The following is an 18473-nucleotide window of genomic DNA, read 5'->3' on the forward strand; positions in this document are numbered from 1 at the left end:
TATCGATTGATGGATCAAACAGACCATATTCTGATGACTTACGTTGAAAATATCCTTTACAATAAAAAATTTACTTCAAAATTATCGAAAATGTTAAATGTTTCACTAAAACCCCTCAAATGCACAGGTATGCAAGACGACATACACTTCACAGTCACATACAATATTCACCTCAAAATCGTTGAAAGCATTACCCAAGCAACCAAAAGTTCGGATTCCACTTGAAGATCGAACTCAGAAGTTCAAGTTTGGTTCAATTCCGGTTTCGTTGAACTTAATTTTCCAAAAAGTTACTCTTGTATTGTTTATGAACTTGGAAGTACATGCACAAGCTTTTGACTTCTCTTCAAAACGACATTAAAGTCGAAAAAAGGTTCAGAAAGAACTTATGCTGAACTTAAAAACAGAGTTCAAACAAATACTAACCGAACTCATGTTGAACTTTTGCGTGCCTTTAAAACTCGAATAAAGTTCATTTGGACATATTCCAACAATTTGAAATCATCCGTTCTGAACTTTGTTTTGAACTTACTACTCAAAGTTTGGATAAATATTAACCGTACCAAAAGTGAACTTCACTTGAACTTTGGCGTCAGCGGGGCCGGGAAGAAGCTCTCATTCAATTAAATCACTCGGAAATCGAGCGCAGCAGCCACAGCTTGCGTTAATTTCATTAGTACACTTTGTTTCACTATAATATTTAAACGAACTTACTTGTAATCAACGCAAAGCATCCGTATTGTGTGGCTCAAAGGCTGCCCCCGCAGCAGACAACTCGACAATGATTTTTCATAAGGGCCTAACTGACTTGATCGATTTCTCTTCGTCGACTCTCTCTTTCGCTAATAACTTGATCAAAACAAACAAAATCATTATTCTTTTTGTTTCTATAGCAACATGTAGTCGTCTTCTTCGCATTTCAACCATAAAATCTTTGGAAAACTCAATACACATTCTGTGATAACACAAAGAGAGGATCGATGAAGAGAACTCGAAAATGTCAGTTAGGCCCAAATGAAAAATCAGTGTCGAACTGTTCCACCTCGGATTCCACCGGAGTTTTTTTTTGGCTGTGCATATTTTTTTTGAGCTTTACTGGATGTTTCCAACACCGTCTCACTTGTCGCTGCAGCACGGCGGAAATCGACGCAATCGTATTCACTGGAAACCAAGCTGAAAATTTATAATCTTTTCTTAAAGTCGATACACTGACCCTAACTTATTGATTTGTAACGTTCCGTCCCGTTACGCTAAGCAAACGGCTTAAGCGCCACCTTCCAAGTAGAAGGACCGTTCACTCTTCTCAATTACCCGGCAAGGAGACCTCCCTCTCAGGGCAGGTCAACCTAGTTCTTTAGAAACGAAGCCGCACTCAACAACCCAAACGTCAGACAACTAATCAGAACCAACTCAAATTCTCAAAAAAACTTACCGAAACCGAATCAAATATTCCTAAATTAGCCAATGGGGGAAATGCTTATCACTAAAAGAACCCAACACCAACCTTAAATCTAGAAATTCAACAAATTTGTGACGTATTAAAAAAAATGGAGTACCCTAACTAATCTAGAAGTAAGTTTTATTCAGATTCAATTTAAGCGAAGTTAATTTTAAAAAAATATATATTCAAATTCATCGAGTTCAAATCGATTGCCTTTAATTAAACTATTTAATTCAACTGCAAATTAAGGCAAACCTAACTCCTAACTGTGACGTCACGTTTTCGAAAGAAACTTCAAGAGCAAATTTTCGTTTCGTTTTGTCAGATCTGACCTCTATACGCGACATCCTAGTACGCGACGATCCCTCGGCGGTCGTCCCACGTGGTTTTACGATTGGTTGTTGCGCACTTCAGTACTCACCGACTGGTCCAAACTTACACCAACGGCCGGTTCCACCATACGACTCGCGCGTCGGCGTCGGTTCCGGGGTATAGGCGTCCCCTTGCAGTGGAGTGTTGAGCTTCCAATTGGGATGTCAGCTCACGCCGCACGTCTTATTGGCGGACGAGTCGTCGTCACACGAAAAATGCTACCGTGGTAGCCAATGTTGCACAGCAGTGGCGGTGACAGTTTGGTGGGTCAAAACTCACAGCCTATCGGTGATGGTCGGTGGTAGTCCTCGCTGGATCTGAGGAATGATTGTCCACCCCAGACTAGCCGCCCACGTTGGTTGGGCAAGGAGGGCCTATTCAACGTGGATTCTCACTTAAATTTGCTCACTTTCAATCAAATTAGGCTTACCTGAATTTGTATTAGCCAAAACTCAATTAATCAGGCACTTTTTTCACCGATTCTAAATTCTCGATCAATTCAAATATTCTACACGAAAACACAGAAACATCACATTAGCACACGAAATTTAATTTTAAAACTCCCGATAACTTACTTCGAGTCAGAGATGCATTTGAACGTGTTCTGTTCATGTTCTGTTCAAATCCTGCGCTCACGTGAGCCGTGTTCAAGTTCAAACAAAGTGGGTGCTTGAACACAGGGCACTGTAGCTAGTAGCAACAGATTTGCGACCTTTGCAGTCACTCGGTCATCATCGCTGGGGCGTGCGTGTCGGTTGTGCAGATTTTCACAAGGTTTTTGCGTCAGCGCTGGATGTGAAATATCCGTACAGCTTACTAAAATAATGGCTAGTTCTCAATGAACAAAAAGTAAGATCTCTTTCTCTTTTGAGGAGCCTCTCCGGCCTGTAGTCCTCCTCTAAATACAAAGGGTCCATTACACTTGATCGAGTCAGTTCTTGGACAACAATTTATTCTCAGTGATGTGATGTTGGACCGGAGCTCCACCGAGGTGCTTCTTGGATCTGACGGATCTGAGCCATGACACGGCGTGTGGAACAGCACATCATAATATCGTTTGAAAAAATATTTCCAGGGCTTGGCCCGTTTCTGACCAGGTGTTATCTCGGCTTCCAACATCCTACATAACGACATAGAATTCGGCACTTACAGGGACATGGTAATTCGAGTATGCATCCATCAAATCAGAAGGGAACGGAAGTGACTGCGATCACCTGCGATGAAAATTCAGGCACGGCGTCGTAAAACATCTTGATTTTTTTTTACTTTCGGCCTTGCTTTTGGCTAACGATCTGAGCTGTCAATTTTGAACACCATTTCGTGAGCAATCTAGTTGCCTAGGTTGTGTTCAAAAAATGTGAACGCGCACGTAAGAGCAATCAGGGAACATTTATGGCACGCTCACAGAACATGAGCGTTCAAAATGCATCTCTGCTTCGAGTTTAGTTTGAACAATGAAAAACTAATTCAAATTGATTTAATGTAACTTTGATTAACTTTCAAAGCACTCCGACAAATGTCGATCTGCACTCCACAAAGCACTCCACTATTCTGAAGTAATAATCGCGATCCAGATTCAAAATAGGGTTGAGCACATTTAGATGAGCGCAATTTCCCACCCGAATGCATACAAATAGTCGCGCATTCTATTGTTTCTTTTGGTTGACTAATTTGGGAATTTTCATATGCAACTCTGGCGCAATTTAGTTACAGCGACGAGAGAGGTTCTGATTATTTCTCTAAGACGCAATAGATTTGAAATAATGAAATGTCGCCTAGTTACTCAACTCAAATACAAGATGGCGCATTGTTGGGTTTGTGCTTTGGCTAAACTTCATATGCTGTCAGTTTTGTACATTCATGACGAACACTAGTATATGTATAACAGAAACAGACAGAAACTTATGAATGAAACGGAAAACACATATAGGGTTCTAAATGACGTTACAGCTTTGCACTGCGAACCACAACAAACTGAAAATGTCAAACTGTGTAAGTTCACAAGAAGTTCCACGCGAACTTCTTTCGAACTTTCGACTTCAAAAAGTATTCCAAGTTCAGAGAAAGTTCACACGCGAACCTGATTGAGCTCTACTATATGATATCAGCACATTGAGTAAAATCCCACAGTGCCTAACAACACATACATGGAGTAGTGGTTAGGCACCGGCTTTCAACGAGGAGAACCCGAGTTCAAATCTCAGTAAGTAAAAAACATCAAAAATTATTTCAAGGTATTAGTCAATTTGGATTCCACATGAACTATTGTCTCTTAATAATAAATTGCTTTTGAGGACTAAACACATTTTTTTTTTTCATTTTTTCGAAGCTTATTTTTATGCTGAATAGCGTTCCTTTCAGCGACACAAGTGTACTTTTTGTGAACTCAAGTTCGGTTAATTAAGTCACGCTCCACCTGGTCCGCCCATCGTGCTCTCTGCGTTCCACGCCTTCTTGTGCCAACCGGATCAGTTGCAAACACCAGCTTTGCAGGGTTGTTGTCCGGCATTCTTGCAACATGCCCTGCCCACCGTATCCTTCCGGCTTTGGCCATCTTCTGGATGCTGGGTTCGCCGTAAAGTGTAGCGAGCTCGTGGTTCATTCTTCTTCGCCACACACCTTTCTCGTGCACACCGCCGAAGATCGTCCTTAGCACGCGTCGCTCGAAAACTCCGAGTGCTTGCAGGTCCTCCTCGAGCATGGTCCATGTCTCGTGCCCGTAGAGGATTACCGGTCTTATTAGCGTTTTGTACATGGTGCATTTGGTGCGTGGGTGAATCCTTTTCGACCGCAGTTTCTTCTGGAGCCCGTAGTAGGCCCGACTTCCACTGATGATGCGCCTCCGAATTTCACGGCTCACGTTGTTGTCAGCCGTCAGTAAGGATTCGAGGTAGACGAATTCCTCCACCACCTCGAAAGTATCCCCGTCTATCGTAACATTACTACCCAGAGGGATCCGGTCGTGTTCGGTTCCGCCTACCAACATGTACTTTGTTTTTGAGGCATTCACCACCAGTCCGACCTTTGCTGCTTCGCGTTTCAGGCGCCGCTTACTGTACAGCTTACTTGCGTACACCGCAGTACTAATGGACATCATCCGGGACAATGTTTCACGGAACGCTTCGACGTCATAGTGCAGTCGCCTACACTGATCACCGCTTGCTGCTCCGACTTCCGGTTGTTCACAACCATCAAATCAGTTTTGTGGTGAGCCAACTCCAGTTTTCTGGACCTCATCCACGCCTCCACAACCTTTATCGAGTGGGTAGTAGTCAACTACACTTCTGCGATCGATTCTCTGTAGATTTCCAGCGTAATATCGTCAGCTAAGCCGACGATCTCCACCACCACCGGGAACATTTGTGTGGCTTCGTGGTCGTGCGGCTCATCTCAACAGCCTCTGCAATAGCTACTTTTAAGGCCAGGTTCGGAACTCCGCCCGGACCTGAGGCGTGGTAAGGGACTTTGCTATCCCCGCAAGTTCCACATCAGTGACCCTCTGTTCATCGCCAACCCCAGTCCCCGGCTATCCTACGGAAGGAGGACTAGGATCATGACGTGGAAGAAGCCCCTCGATGATCCCCTCCAACATCTTTGGAGATTGCTCTGTAGAAGCCATTACACCTCTCGTCTCGGCTTTCACGATCCTGTAGGCATCACCCCACGGATTCGCATTGGCACTCTGACAGAGACCCTCAAAACAGGCCATTTTGCTTGTCCTTAGTTCGGTCTCCAGCGCTGCTTTTGCAGTGGCGAACACCACCCGCCGTTTGTTCAGCTCTTCCTGAGATCGTGCTCGTTGTATCCATCGTCTAGCCCGTAAGCAAGCACGGCGCAGGTCCGCAATCGCTTCAGTCCACCTGTAAGCCGGTGGCCTCCTATTTCTAGAATGGACTCGCCTAGGCATGGGCGTATCGCACGCACGCGAAAGCACCGCTACTACCATCTCGTCGCCATCTAAACCAAGTAGGTTTCACTCACGGCGGAGTTAGTAAAACGGCTTCCCCATTGCACATCCCAGACATTAAAGTCACCCGCTATTACCACCGGCCTTCGCCCCGTTAGCACGGTCGACATAAAGTGCAGCATCTGCGTAAACTGCTCGAACGGCCACCGTAGAGGCGTATAACAGCTACAGAAGAAGACCCCGTTTACTTTGGCGACCACGAAGCCCTCATATGTAGGTAGAGTTCAGGAATTTATTCAATAATTGGGTTGTTTAGTGAATTAAATATTGCCATTTTATTTAGCCTAATCGAAAGAGCTCATTTTTCTGAGTATAAGGTGATTTTATTGTGTTCCGATTCCTTTGTTTAGATGATAATTAAACAAAACAGTTTTAATTTCTGTGGATAGAATGACAGTTCAATCGATAAAGTGACAGTTCACCCCGAACAAAAAATTTTCCCCATACAAACTTTAAATGCATTTTTAAAATAGTTCCCGAGCACCAAGAATGATGGAATTTTGGATTTCGACTATTTTTTGGACGGAGATTCCGATTATGCAATAATCTGGATACCCCTAAAGAACCCAATTCCTTCAAGGACTTCTTCTATGATTCTTGCAGGAATTCCCACTCATCTTCCAGCCGGAATTCCTATCATGAATCTTGTAAGAATTCCATCAGGTATTCTTTACAGGATTCCGTCAGGAATAATCTCAGGGATTTTTGCCGGAATTGCGTTCAAAAATCCAGAAACGATTCTTTCAGAAATTCTAGCTAGAATTCCTTTATGGATTTGTGCTGGAATTACTTCACAAATTCATCCTTGTATACATTCAAAGAGCTCTGTCGAAATATGTTCAGAGAATCCTGATGATTTTTTTTCGGATATACGTGCCGGAATCCCTGCTGGCTTCTGGGAAGTTTTTCTGACATTCCTCTCAGGATTGCTACAATAGTTCCTTCTGGGATTTCTTATGTTATTATTTTAGGGATTCCTACCAAACTTTCTGATTTCGATTCTGAAACAATGAGTTTTCAATCGGAAAGTCTAAAAATGCTGGGAAAATTTTAGAATTTTTGTTCTGAAAAATTGCTGTCATGACAGATTGAGTTTGACAATTGAGTTCAAGTTGTTGCTTGAAAGCTTCATTTTCAGTTACATTTGCATGCCAAGTTCAAAAGTTTGAATTTTAGAAAAAAAAAATACTTTCAAATAATTAGGAAAAAAAAAAATTTCGACAAGAAACCACGGAACATTAGGTAATCCTCACCAAATTTTGGTAAAGCTTAACTTCAGTATAAATTTGATAATTTGAACTTTACAGATATCGGAATAGCAAAATAAGTTATTGCAACCAAATAGAAATAAAATAAACGTATGAAGGATAGATTACAATTTTAAGGAGACTTTTCAGATTTTCCAGTTCTACAATTTAAAAACATTAAAAACAAAACTTACAAAATGCATGATTAGACATCCTTTCATTTGAAATTAAATTTTAAAAGTTCTTTAAGGTCTCTATGCCTCCATAAGGTTTGTATAACCTTCTTTCTGCATTACGTTGGGAACAGCTCGCTGACGTAGTGTACGGTTTGGGTCAAAAATGACCCTAATTCCAAAGGAGGGTTCATGCCGGACAACAACCCTGCAAAGCTGGTGTTTGCTACTGATCCGGTTAGCACATGAAGGCGTGGAGCGCAGAGAGCACGATGGGCGAACCAGGTGGAGCGTGACCTGGCGAGCATTGGGCGCGACCGAGGATGGAGAGCGGCAGCCACAAACCGAATATTTTGGCGTACTATTGTTGATTATGTCTTGTGTTAAATGTGATGTTGAACAAATAAATGTCAATGTAATGTGATGCCAAAGGAGAGTTAAACTAAATGTTTCCTTTCTCTCTAAAATGTTGTATAGATTACCTAAAATCTGTGAAGTCCTGTTTTGTTGCATGGAGCCATACTGTTTAAATTTGCATTAGAAACATACCAACTTATCTCAAATTTCTAAAACTCCTAAGAACACTTGATACTGAACCCTTGGGTCGGGTCGGGTTAGATTTCTGCAAGTCCTTTTTCTATTTTGTTTGAGTGATTATCATCTTTCTCACTTGTTTAGATCTGTATTGTATCTATACGGATTGGATCAGAATATAACGATAGTGTAGAAGTTGTACTGAAATAAAACATGAGAAAATTATCAGATTTTGAGGACCTACATTACAGATTTTTTTGGAACTACACCATAGACTTCCACTTTTTTTTGTCAAATCATGCTTAATTTATTGGAACTTGACCTTTGATTACACTAGTTTACAAAATAGAACGAAAGTCGTGAACTTCTGTCAACGACCAAAATTTTTGAAGCATTATTTAGCGCTGATTTCGAAAACATGCTTCAAAAAATTTCAAGTAGAACAGTTTTTGAGTTTTAGCTCAATATTGAGTTTTACAACTTTTTAAAATATGGAATTCAATAAAATTCAAATATCTTGCGTTTTGCTCAACCAACTTTAAATCTTGTTTCCATAAATTAAAAGCTGAATATAATACCATTCGATCGTCTCAATGCGGGTTTTGCGTCAGATTGATGAAATATAAGATATTGATGAGTTTTGGGGACGATCTCCTTAAATTTTAGCAAAATTTCCAAAAATATATGAAGAAATGTATTTTTTCAATAAGAAAAAAAAAACAAATTAAAAATGCTTTCTTAACGTTTATTCCACATATTATATGTAGGCGAGTTACAGTAAAAAAATCAGCTCAATTGGAGTATTGGTTACGGAGAATGGGATGTATGAAGTGAGCGACTTTACTTAAAAATAGAACAAAAATCGATTTCAAATCATCAACCTTGTATGAAAAGTCGAACAAAAATCCGCTCTACTGTTTTTTTTCCTTCGCGTTTTCGAACTCAGGGCATGATTCTACACCAAAAACGACCATCAGCTTACCGAGTTCAAAAATGCTGTAAACTAGTGTTATAAATAGATTTGAAGATTTATGTTGTGTGACACCTTGGGCGTTAACGGGTTAAACAACACAGTTATCCAAAGTTTGCTCAAACAGCATCAAATTAGGCAAGGAATCATAATACCCACGCGTTTTGACGATTTCATTTCAGTAACGAAGAATTTACTTTCTCACCATAGGGAACGTCCATAAATTATGTCACGCTTGAAGGGGTGACATGGACCAGTAAATTGTGACAAGCCATACAAAAATTTCAGAGGTCTCATACAAAAAGTGTGACATAGGGAGGAGGGGGGTTGAAAATGGGCAATTTTCGCGTGACTTAATTTATGGACGCTCCCATACAAAAATTCAGCTCATTACTACAAATCTAGTACTTCACGGAACGTAAAGACTGTATACCAGCAACATCAGCAAGGGTATTGAATGCTCGGGCTAGCAACGTGACCCGAGCGCAACAGTATTGAACAAAATAGTTTCTTCTTGCATATTTGAATGTAGGGTCTTGTACCATTTGGGCAGGTGTACCTATATTGGGCACTTGCCACTATAACTATAGACTTATAAGTCAATTTCAAACCGATTGATTTGAAATTTTGTATAGAGTTTGGCAAAATAGTACACCTACCTGAATGGTACAATACCATGTGTTCCAAAATTGTTTTCTGAATTGAAAAACATTTTCTTAGCTAAGGCCTGTACTCGAAAAAACTGCACCAAAGAAAATAATGTATAATTTATGATTAGACGCATCCGAACAGATGATTTTTCAAACAGTTACTGTATAGTATGTGTAGATGATGCCATAAAAAGCATAAAAATCGGTAAAGTATAGGCTTGGGGAAGATATTTCAGATGCAAAAAAGGGAAGGGTTAAAGTGTTATTGTTTTTTCAATACAGCATTAGACATGTCTTCCAAAAACATAGTTTAAAATGCTGTAACCTTCTAACATGTGTACCTGAAACCTTTTGCAAAAACCGAATTGAGTTCAGCATTTGCCTTAAAGCTGTAGCCAAATAAAGGAAAAGGGATTAAACTTCTCTAGCCTCCTCTTTATGTTGAAAATTAGGTTTCCGAATTGCAATTTGCTTATTTTTTAAATCATTCCACCTTCACAATTTGGATTCGCATCGAACTCGCCACGCTTGATAAATGCATAGTGGGAACCCCTGCATGTGTGTATTCCTGCGCTCGGATTCTCGCCATCGCTGCTGGGTGCTTGCTTGAGTGACTCGCGCCTTTGCATCCATCCCATCGCCGTTGGTTGCTCGGGGGCTCGCTGCGCCGAGCAACGATAAAAGAGATTTTCCTGCCCGTACTCACGAACGGTGCTTTTTTCCTCGGACGACGATCAGATCACGGTCTCCCGCGCGAAAACACAGGGGTACAAACGGGAAAACGGTGGAAAATCATTACGTTACGACTTTTCGGGGTTCAATTTGGAACTTTTTTTTCTTTCAGAGCATTGATTTAACCGATCAGAAGCGAATTGTGTTAAGTGATTGCAAATTTGTTACGAGTTGTTAGTATTTCAGTGGTAACTAAAACGAAGAGAAAAACAAAACAGGAAGGAGACAGGGAAGTGAATTTTTCGACGAAACCCTCGAGTGATATAAGAGAAAATTCAAGAAAAGCTGTGATATTTTAGGCTGTAGAAGGAAATAATTGCTCAAAATTCGTCAAAGTGAAAAGGTGCATATTAGTGGTGGTGGAAAATTTGAAGAATTCGTGCGTTTCGAGTCGTTGACCTTTTTCCTATATTCGGGAAATAGCCGTACATTTAGTGAACCGAAGTCATGAGTCCTAAGCCGCACGATTTCCTGGTTACGCTGCAGCGTAGCTCTCCCCAGGTTGCATGGGGGATCCGGCTGGTCGGCGGAACGGACCTCAACGCACCACTGATCATCACCCGGGTAGGTTGCGAAATTTCTAGACATGCGTCATCCCTCATCTTCCAAAGTGACATTAGCCGCGTAGAACTTGGAAGAAAACAATGTTGTTTGTCGATGATCATCTCGAGTGACGATATGGCGTAATACGTTCGTGACATTCGTTGCATTGTGCATGCCTTTTCTGTTTTTGAAGGTGATGGCAATGCAGAAGAAAACGCGCATTTTCTAAAAAGTCGTTGCCTCTGCTGAACCCCTGCGCATGCACTGAATTGAAACTGAGGGTCGAGAGGAAGCAATGACAGAATCAGCTGCGCTTATTCAATCGCTATGGTGCATGATTGTATTGTAATTTACGTTTAGTGTTTAGTCAGCTTTTTATGTGATTTGGCAAGAGTGGGTTCAGGATGATTGACCGAGTTGCAGGATGCAAGCCAATAAAATTTTAACACTATTTTAAGCCAAAACAGTTATGATTCTTATTCTAGCTATTTAGTGCCAAAAAAGAAGCTATTGACCATGTCGGTATGGTTAAGATAGAATGGGATAAAAAGAACAAAAGAAATAAATTAAATCAAATGTTTTGTAACTCGAGTGGTAACGAAATCTGTTTACATTTGAAATTATTGCATCACAAATTGATGCCAAGAAACGTGCAGTGATTGTTTGAAAGTAGCTGTTTTCTGCTGAACCTTGGTCAATATTCTCATTTACACAAAGTACCGCTGTTATAGCACACAATTATTTCAGAAGGCAGCAGTTTATATAAAATATTTACCTTGCAGATACAATATCGTGAATCACGAGTTACCCCATTCGTGAAGGCTGTCACCAGGGGAATACTACAATTTAAAAACCATTCTGAGGAGTTATGGCAATAACAGCACTCTGTAGTGCAGTATAAATTCAGCGTTCAGCATGGGTTATACAGGTATACCTCGATTTAGTGGAACCTCGATTATATAGACCCTCGATTTTATGTACTTCGATTTTATGTACATTTTACCTCGATTTTATGTACATTTTTTAATGGTAAAATTTTTAATACTCGATCAGTATAATAGTGCAGTTTGTATCATGATGACTTATAATGCAGGGGTTTTCAGCCCTTTTGACACATTGTTTGTGGAGCACCCATATTAGTGAGAAAGCTTACCTCATGACATACTTAGTTCTAATCTCATACTCTCGTAATCTCATACTTCCCCATCTGACTTCATTTTTTTATAAATATCCCTGGCATTGTCGATGCTTACGATGAGCGGAATATATGGGGTGAATTTCTGGCTATATTTTTTACAGATCCCTTAGCAATGACCACATTTTTGGTGGATGCATGCTAACTGCCCATTCGCCAGACTTTTCCTCAAAGTTTTCTAACAAACTTTTTTTCAACATTTCTTATGACTTCATCACCGAGAATTTTATTATATTCCTGATATTTTTGGTACATGCCTGCCGATTGAAGTCGAAAATATGTAGCAAATTCCATAACAAGGTCATTGTAATGCTTCGCAGATTACTGACAAGATGTATGATAAATTATTTCTGGTTCTGTCATGGTAGAATCAGAGCTAGTTAGTCAAGGTTCCCCAATTCCAGTGTCTTTTAACGAGTACATTCTCAAGGATGAATTCCTCAAGGAATCCTTGAAGGATCCACTTGAGCAATTCCTGAAGAAGCTGCTGGAACAACTTCTGAAATAATCCATGGAACAACTTTTGAAGAAATCCCTGCCGAAATTTCTGAAATAATTCAAGTTATATTCAAGAAGTCTCTAAAGTATCGCTGAAGAAATTTAAAAAAAATCTGAAGCAAATTCTAAATAAATTTCTGAAAACAAGGAATATTTTTGGAATAGATGGATTCCGGAGAAGTTCCGGAAGGAATATTTGGAAAGTTTTGATGAAAAGCTTAAAAACCTCTTGATATTTTTGAAAAAAAAATCTTGGAGAAATCCCCAAATAAAAATACTTAACATTTTTTTAACGAATGTCTTGAGAAATCCATAGAAAAATTCTGAGAAGAGTATGCGTGGAGGAAATCTTAGAGGAATTTCTGAGAAAATACATAGAGGAATACCCGGCCGATTTTCTGCAAGAATATTTTTCAGCCTTTCCATAGCAATCCTCTGTAGAAGTCTGCAAAATCTGTTAATAAACTTCTGAAGTAATCTTGGATGATTTCCAAAGACTTTCTTAAGGAATCCTTGGAGAAATTTCTGGAACAGAAATGGCTTGAAGGAATACTAAAAGGAAAGTGAATAAATTTTGGAAATTTCCTCAATAATATCTTGTAGCATTCCTGTCTCTAAGGATTGCTTTAGAGACAGTTCTTTAGAAAGCTTCTGAGAAAATTTTGAAGGAGTTTTGAGCTTCTGATTCTCAATGTATCCGTGAATAATATTCTAAAGTTCATGGAGTATTTTTGAAAAACTTCATGGAAGGGTTTTTTAATGAATGCTGAATCTGGAGGAATCTCTATTGAAGAAATCCGAAGGAATTCGTAGATAAATTTATGGAACAATCTATGCAAGATTTTTTTGAACCCATGCAACATTTTTGGAAGCTATCCGTGAAAGACTTTCTTAAGGTGTTCTTGGAAAAATTTCTAAATAACATTCAAAAGCCTAGAGGAATCCCTAGAAGATTTTGTGAAAACAAATTCTGACTGAATTTCTTTAAGATTTCCTGGATGATTTTTTGAACTAAATCTACGAACAGTTTCCAAAGAAGTCCCTGAAAGGGTTCCTTTAAGAATACCTGGAAGATTTTTTTCAGGAACTCATGAAAGATTTTTTTAACCAATCCTAGGATGGATTCTAGCAAAAGTCCATGAAAGTATTATCGGAATATCTGTAGAAGTTTGTTCTAAGTTATCCTTGAGAAATTTGTAAAGAAATCCATGGATGAAAATCAAGAGATATTTTAGAAGAGAGTATTAGTCGAATTTATAATAAAAGCCATGGGAGATTATCTGAAAGATTCCCTCGAAATATTAGTAATGCAATTTCCAGGGTAGTTTCTATAGGAATCCCATGAGAAAATTTCCGAAAGTTTCTCACATTTTTTTAAGAAACCCTTGAGGAATTTCTAGAGGAATCCCAGGAAGTTTTTTTTCTGACAGAAATTTAGATTCAAGAAAATCCTTGGAGCAATTTCTAAACCAAACCTTGGAGAAAGTTTTGGAATAAATCCTTGGGGAATCGTTTGAGAGAGTGCTTAAAGGAATTCCCGAAGTATTTTTCGCGAAAAAAATCTAAAAAAGGCAAAGGAGGATTTTCTAAAAAAAATCATACACAACTCTTTCTGAAACTTCTGGAGAAATCCCTAGTGGAATATCAGTAGAAATCGGAAGTTTCTGTTGGAATTTTTGGAGAAATCCTTGAAAGAATTTTCAAAGTGACCCCAGTTCAAATTTCTGAAGGAACTTTTGAAACATTTTCTGAAAAATAGTTTCTGGAGGCATCGCTGAAAGTTTTATTAAAGGAATCTCTGGAGAAATTTCTTAATAAATGTCTAAAGATATTTCTGAATAAATCTCTGGACGCATTTTTGTAAGAATCCCTAGAGGAATTTCAACTCATTTTCATAAATAAGTTTTTGAGAAAAAGTGGAGGAATTTCAGAAGTAAATCATGAAAGATGTTTTGAAAGAATTCTTTGTGAAATTTATAGAAAAGAAGGAATTTCTTAACAAATCTATGAAGAAAATTTCCAAATGTATCCATGGAAGATTTTTTGAAAGAATCCGTGAAGGATTTTTTGGCCGAATACTCGGACAAGTTTCCGCAAACAAAAATAGAATAGAAGATTTTCCGAAGAATTCTCGGTAAATTTTCTATAGAAATCTCCAAAACATTTCCTATTAAGCGGCCATTATAGAGTCGGTCAGCTCCTCAATAGAATTATATTCGCCTCCAGGTGAATTATAGTGCCTCGTGGTTACTTGGGTCTTGAACGAATGCCTAGAGAAGTTCAAGAATAAATAATCAAAATAATTTCTGAAGTAATCCCTGTGCGAATTTCTCGAACAATCTCTGAAACGATTTGTGAAAAATCATGAAGGAACTGGTGAAGCAAATCTTGCCAAATTTCGTTGAATAATTCTTTGTGATTCTTCTGGAGGAACACATGGAAGATTTTCTGAAATATTCTGCAACATGATGATTTGATGTGGGAAGTTTTATTCGGAGACCGTCGTAATAAATTTGAGATTTCTAATTTGGGTTTACTTAATTTTATTTAACACCCCTGAGTTGCAACAAAAGGCGATCGAGGAGATAACGGCACAAACCTACACTAATCATATAGAAAAATCGTTCGGCAAATACAGCACAACTAGTAACCACGCTCTATCAAGTACTTCTCACGAATCTCTCAATTTCCGAAGGAACCCCTTGAGGAAGTTCAGATGGGATCCCTGGAAAAATTTATGAACTTTTTCAATTTTTTGGGACATTTATGCAAATAACGTCATTGTGTATATCCATTGCTTAAAAAAATGGCTTTTAAATCAACCATACATAGTTTTGGCGACAAAAATTTTTGATCGCAGCAAAATAGTGAGATAGTGGTTTATTCGTTATTTAGCGACAATTACTAATATATGCCAAAAACTCCGAGCCTTTTATCAAAAACTCAATTTTCATGCAGTTTCTATATGTTTTGGTACATTTTGGTATAAAATTTACATAAAAATTAAATAAAAAAATTTGCTTCGATTTTATGTAAAATTCGATTTTATTGACATTTCGAAAACTGAAATGTCCACTAAATCGAGGTATACCTGTACTGACCCCAAACACCCAACAAAGCTGGTCAAGTGACATCTCTACTGGAATCTATAGAAGAATTTCAAACAGAATTCCAGCATTGCCTGGATGAAAATAAATTCCATTCCAGACATGGTTGTTTTTTTTTCTAATGTTTTTTTTACCAGAATTACAGTTCAGTATTTCCAGAACAATTAACCCTCTAATACCCAATTTTTTATTTTAATTTAAATATCATTTTTCGTCATCTAAAATCAATTTAAATATGTTTTGGAAGATGATTCTTTTTAATTCTCGATTTCATGAATTTCAGTTTTTGATTTTTTTAATTTTTATTTTTGAACATCCCTACGCTTTTATATTTTTCCTGGACTCTTTGAGATGAAAACATTTTGAGATTTTATGATTATTGTTGAAATATTATTATTTTAAATTATTTTCACAGAAAATTTTATTTTCCGTGTAATTTTAAGGAAATCATTTTAGAGTGTATTCGATTCCCTTAAACTATTAAACAAGGATAGAATGATTAAGGAAAAATTTAAAATATGTTAATTGTAGCGATTCAATACAAAAAAACAATGACTTTCAAAAGGGGACTAAAACACCAATTTTTCAATGATTTTTAAAAAATGTAAATACGCTTTAAAATACATCAAAAACCATTTTGAGATATACAGAACAGTCCTAAATATCAGTCAAAAATATAAAAAAATAGATTTTCCACGAAACAAAAATTACAAAAATGCTCAAATTATACCCCGTCTAAAGACGGGGTTGGGTATTAGAGGGTTAATTGTGATACTAACACTTTTACGGCGTAAATATTGGAATTAGAATATGACGCCCTTGGTGATAAATGTAAAAAAAACACTAATCTACAACTTTGCCGAACACAACATTCCAATATAGGGCTTCTGAACTGAGTTATGAACGAATGAGTTAAACGATTGCCAAGTGATCGAAAACATCCTTGCGTGCAATAATTTTAAAATTTGTATGGAGCGTAGACTTTGGCTGGACCAAACCACCCCCCCCCCCTCCCCCAAATAGTCTACGTGGTTTATGAACAGCCCCTTCTCAGTTCATTCGGAGACCATTTGGTATCACCTTATTTTTAGTTTTATGATGCTCTGATTTAGCGATTCTTCCGACCAATTTCATAAAACTGCCAAACAAGTTAACTATTGCACCATAACGCAACCTTTCGACTTTCTGACATCCACTATAATTACGCTTTCTAACCAAGGGGACCAGTAGTTTAAAAAGCTACGTAGAGAGCAACAACAAATCTGTAATAAAACCAGCATGCTTTCGTTTTAGATTGAACAACTTTGACAACCAGGGTTCATTCACCAGTGTGAAAAATGACAAATAAATGTTTGACATCGTAATCATTAGTGATTTCATTTCCATCATCAGTTATCTCAAGAAAAGTTCACTAAATATAAAATGTCTGACTTAGCGGACTTTATTAATGTTCTATTAACAAAACTCATTATTTTGGAATTTTCACTTTTGTGAGTAATCCACCTAAATGTGCGATAGAAATTCGCTTTTTATTAAATTATTGAAGATTTACTTAATTTACTTAGTTTTAAAAGTTTTGTATTATTTTTTTTGTGAATTATCTCTTAACAGTTTTTTTTTATTACATTTTTAAAGGGGTTTCTGGGAATATTCGTGTGTTCAACATTTTTCTTGTAATGCAATACATCTTCTGTTTTTTTTTTCATACTGGAACAACGCTCCGAGCTCCAGAGATGCATCTCTACTCAAAGAGAAATGAAAAAGGAGGCAAGACCCCCAACCTTTATCCTTCGCCTTCTCGTTTGTTTGGTAGAGTGACTAAGAAAAGAAGCTCCTAACGCTAGTTTTTTTTCTATTCTTCAATCACTTAACCTAATTTACAGCTCTTTTTGTTCACTAGGGCACTGCGGGAGCGATTCCAATTAGCAGCTGCACTTACACTTTATACAGTGCCTAAATGTATTCTATTCTTATTGTACTATATCGAACTGGTTGCCTTTGCGCTGCTGTCACTTTTTTACCCTGTCTAAGGCATTGTCCACTTAGAATCCGGACGGACAAAATCACGTATATCTCAGGGATGGAATAACAAACATAAAAGGTAAAGCCCTCAAAACAAAGATTATTTATTGTAGTTTCATGGAAAAATTACATTGAAATTATTTATTTTTATTTCAAATACATTTTTTCACTTTTTCCGTGTTAACTTCCTTAAAAATCTGCACAAAGGTGGTAAATTTTAGAATCAACCCCTTCGGCTTGTTTGTCCAACAATCAGGTCGTCTATGTAATTTCCTGAGTGCCTTGATTAGTCTGATTAGGATTCCGAAGAAAAAAATCAAAAAGTTTTTCTTATTACGAAATGAGAGGCAATTTGGTGAATAGAGTGAACTCGAAATTTTAGTGTTTTTTCGTTGATAAATGCTACCCATCCATAACGAAACAACTGAACGGCTCCGGCTGCCGTGACAGATCATCGAAATAGGTAAAACCTCTATAGATCCCTTGTGTGCGTCTATGAAAAGCAGCACGCGGTTATTGAGGATGTCATCCTTGTATAAATTTGTTCTCATCATCTTGTTTTTAAAAAACGATGCCCAGATTTCGTGCTTCTTGCCAAATCTTCAAATTCCAAGCAGATTAATCAATGAACCCAAACTTTAATCTTCTGGGACACTTCTTTATGCCATGACTGACAACATCTGAGCACAAAACACTTAATGGTTTTGGAGATATTAACATTTTTTGCGACTGCCGTACCTGACCACGCTAAATTTTCAACGTGTTTGTGCAAGATTTTTTCCCTTCTCTTGTCTTCAATCAAAAATAACTTTTCACTCGTTGCAAGAAAATCGATGAAATTTTCACCGTTAAAAGAGGACTAGTGTAGGATAAGACTGCTGTAAAAGAATGAAGATTGTGATCATTGAGAGCGTCCCTAGAAAATATGCCATGCGTCCGGATTCTAAGTGGACAATGCTTTATGGTATAATGATGAGGATGTTGATATGTGGCTCTTGTTCCTTTTCCAGTCCGATTGGGGA

General features: G+C 38.1%; 1 protein-coding gene across 8 annotated transcripts in view; it reads left to right on the forward strand.

Annotated features, from left to right (window-relative positions):
- LOC109420871 (PDZ and LIM domain protein 3) overlaps window positions 1-18473 on the forward strand; it is a 155610-nt gene that overhangs the window by 43965 nt on the left and 93172 nt on the right. Inside the window, exons 1-2 of one of the 8 annotated variants that reach the window (XM_029880085.2) lie at window positions 9972-10121; window positions 10199-10650. The exons of 1 other annotated variant lie outside the window; for it this stretch is intronic. In XM_029880085.2, the coding sequence (XP_029735945.2) occupies window positions 10534-10650 (117 nt within the window). In that variant the 5' untranslated portion in view covers window positions 9972-10121; window positions 10199-10533. Of the gene's footprint in view, window positions 1-9971; window positions 10651-18473 lie in introns of those variants that run through there. 6 more of the 8 variants (XM_029880086.2, XM_062852271.1, XM_029880089.2 and 3 more) reach the window with 6 other exon arrangements.

The sequence above is a fragment of the Aedes albopictus genome, chromosome 2 (assembly GCF_035046485.1).
Source record: "Aedes albopictus strain Foshan chromosome 2, AalbF5, whole genome shotgun sequence".
Taxonomy (NCBI): Eukaryota; Metazoa; Arthropoda; class Insecta; order Diptera; family Culicidae; genus Aedes; species Aedes albopictus.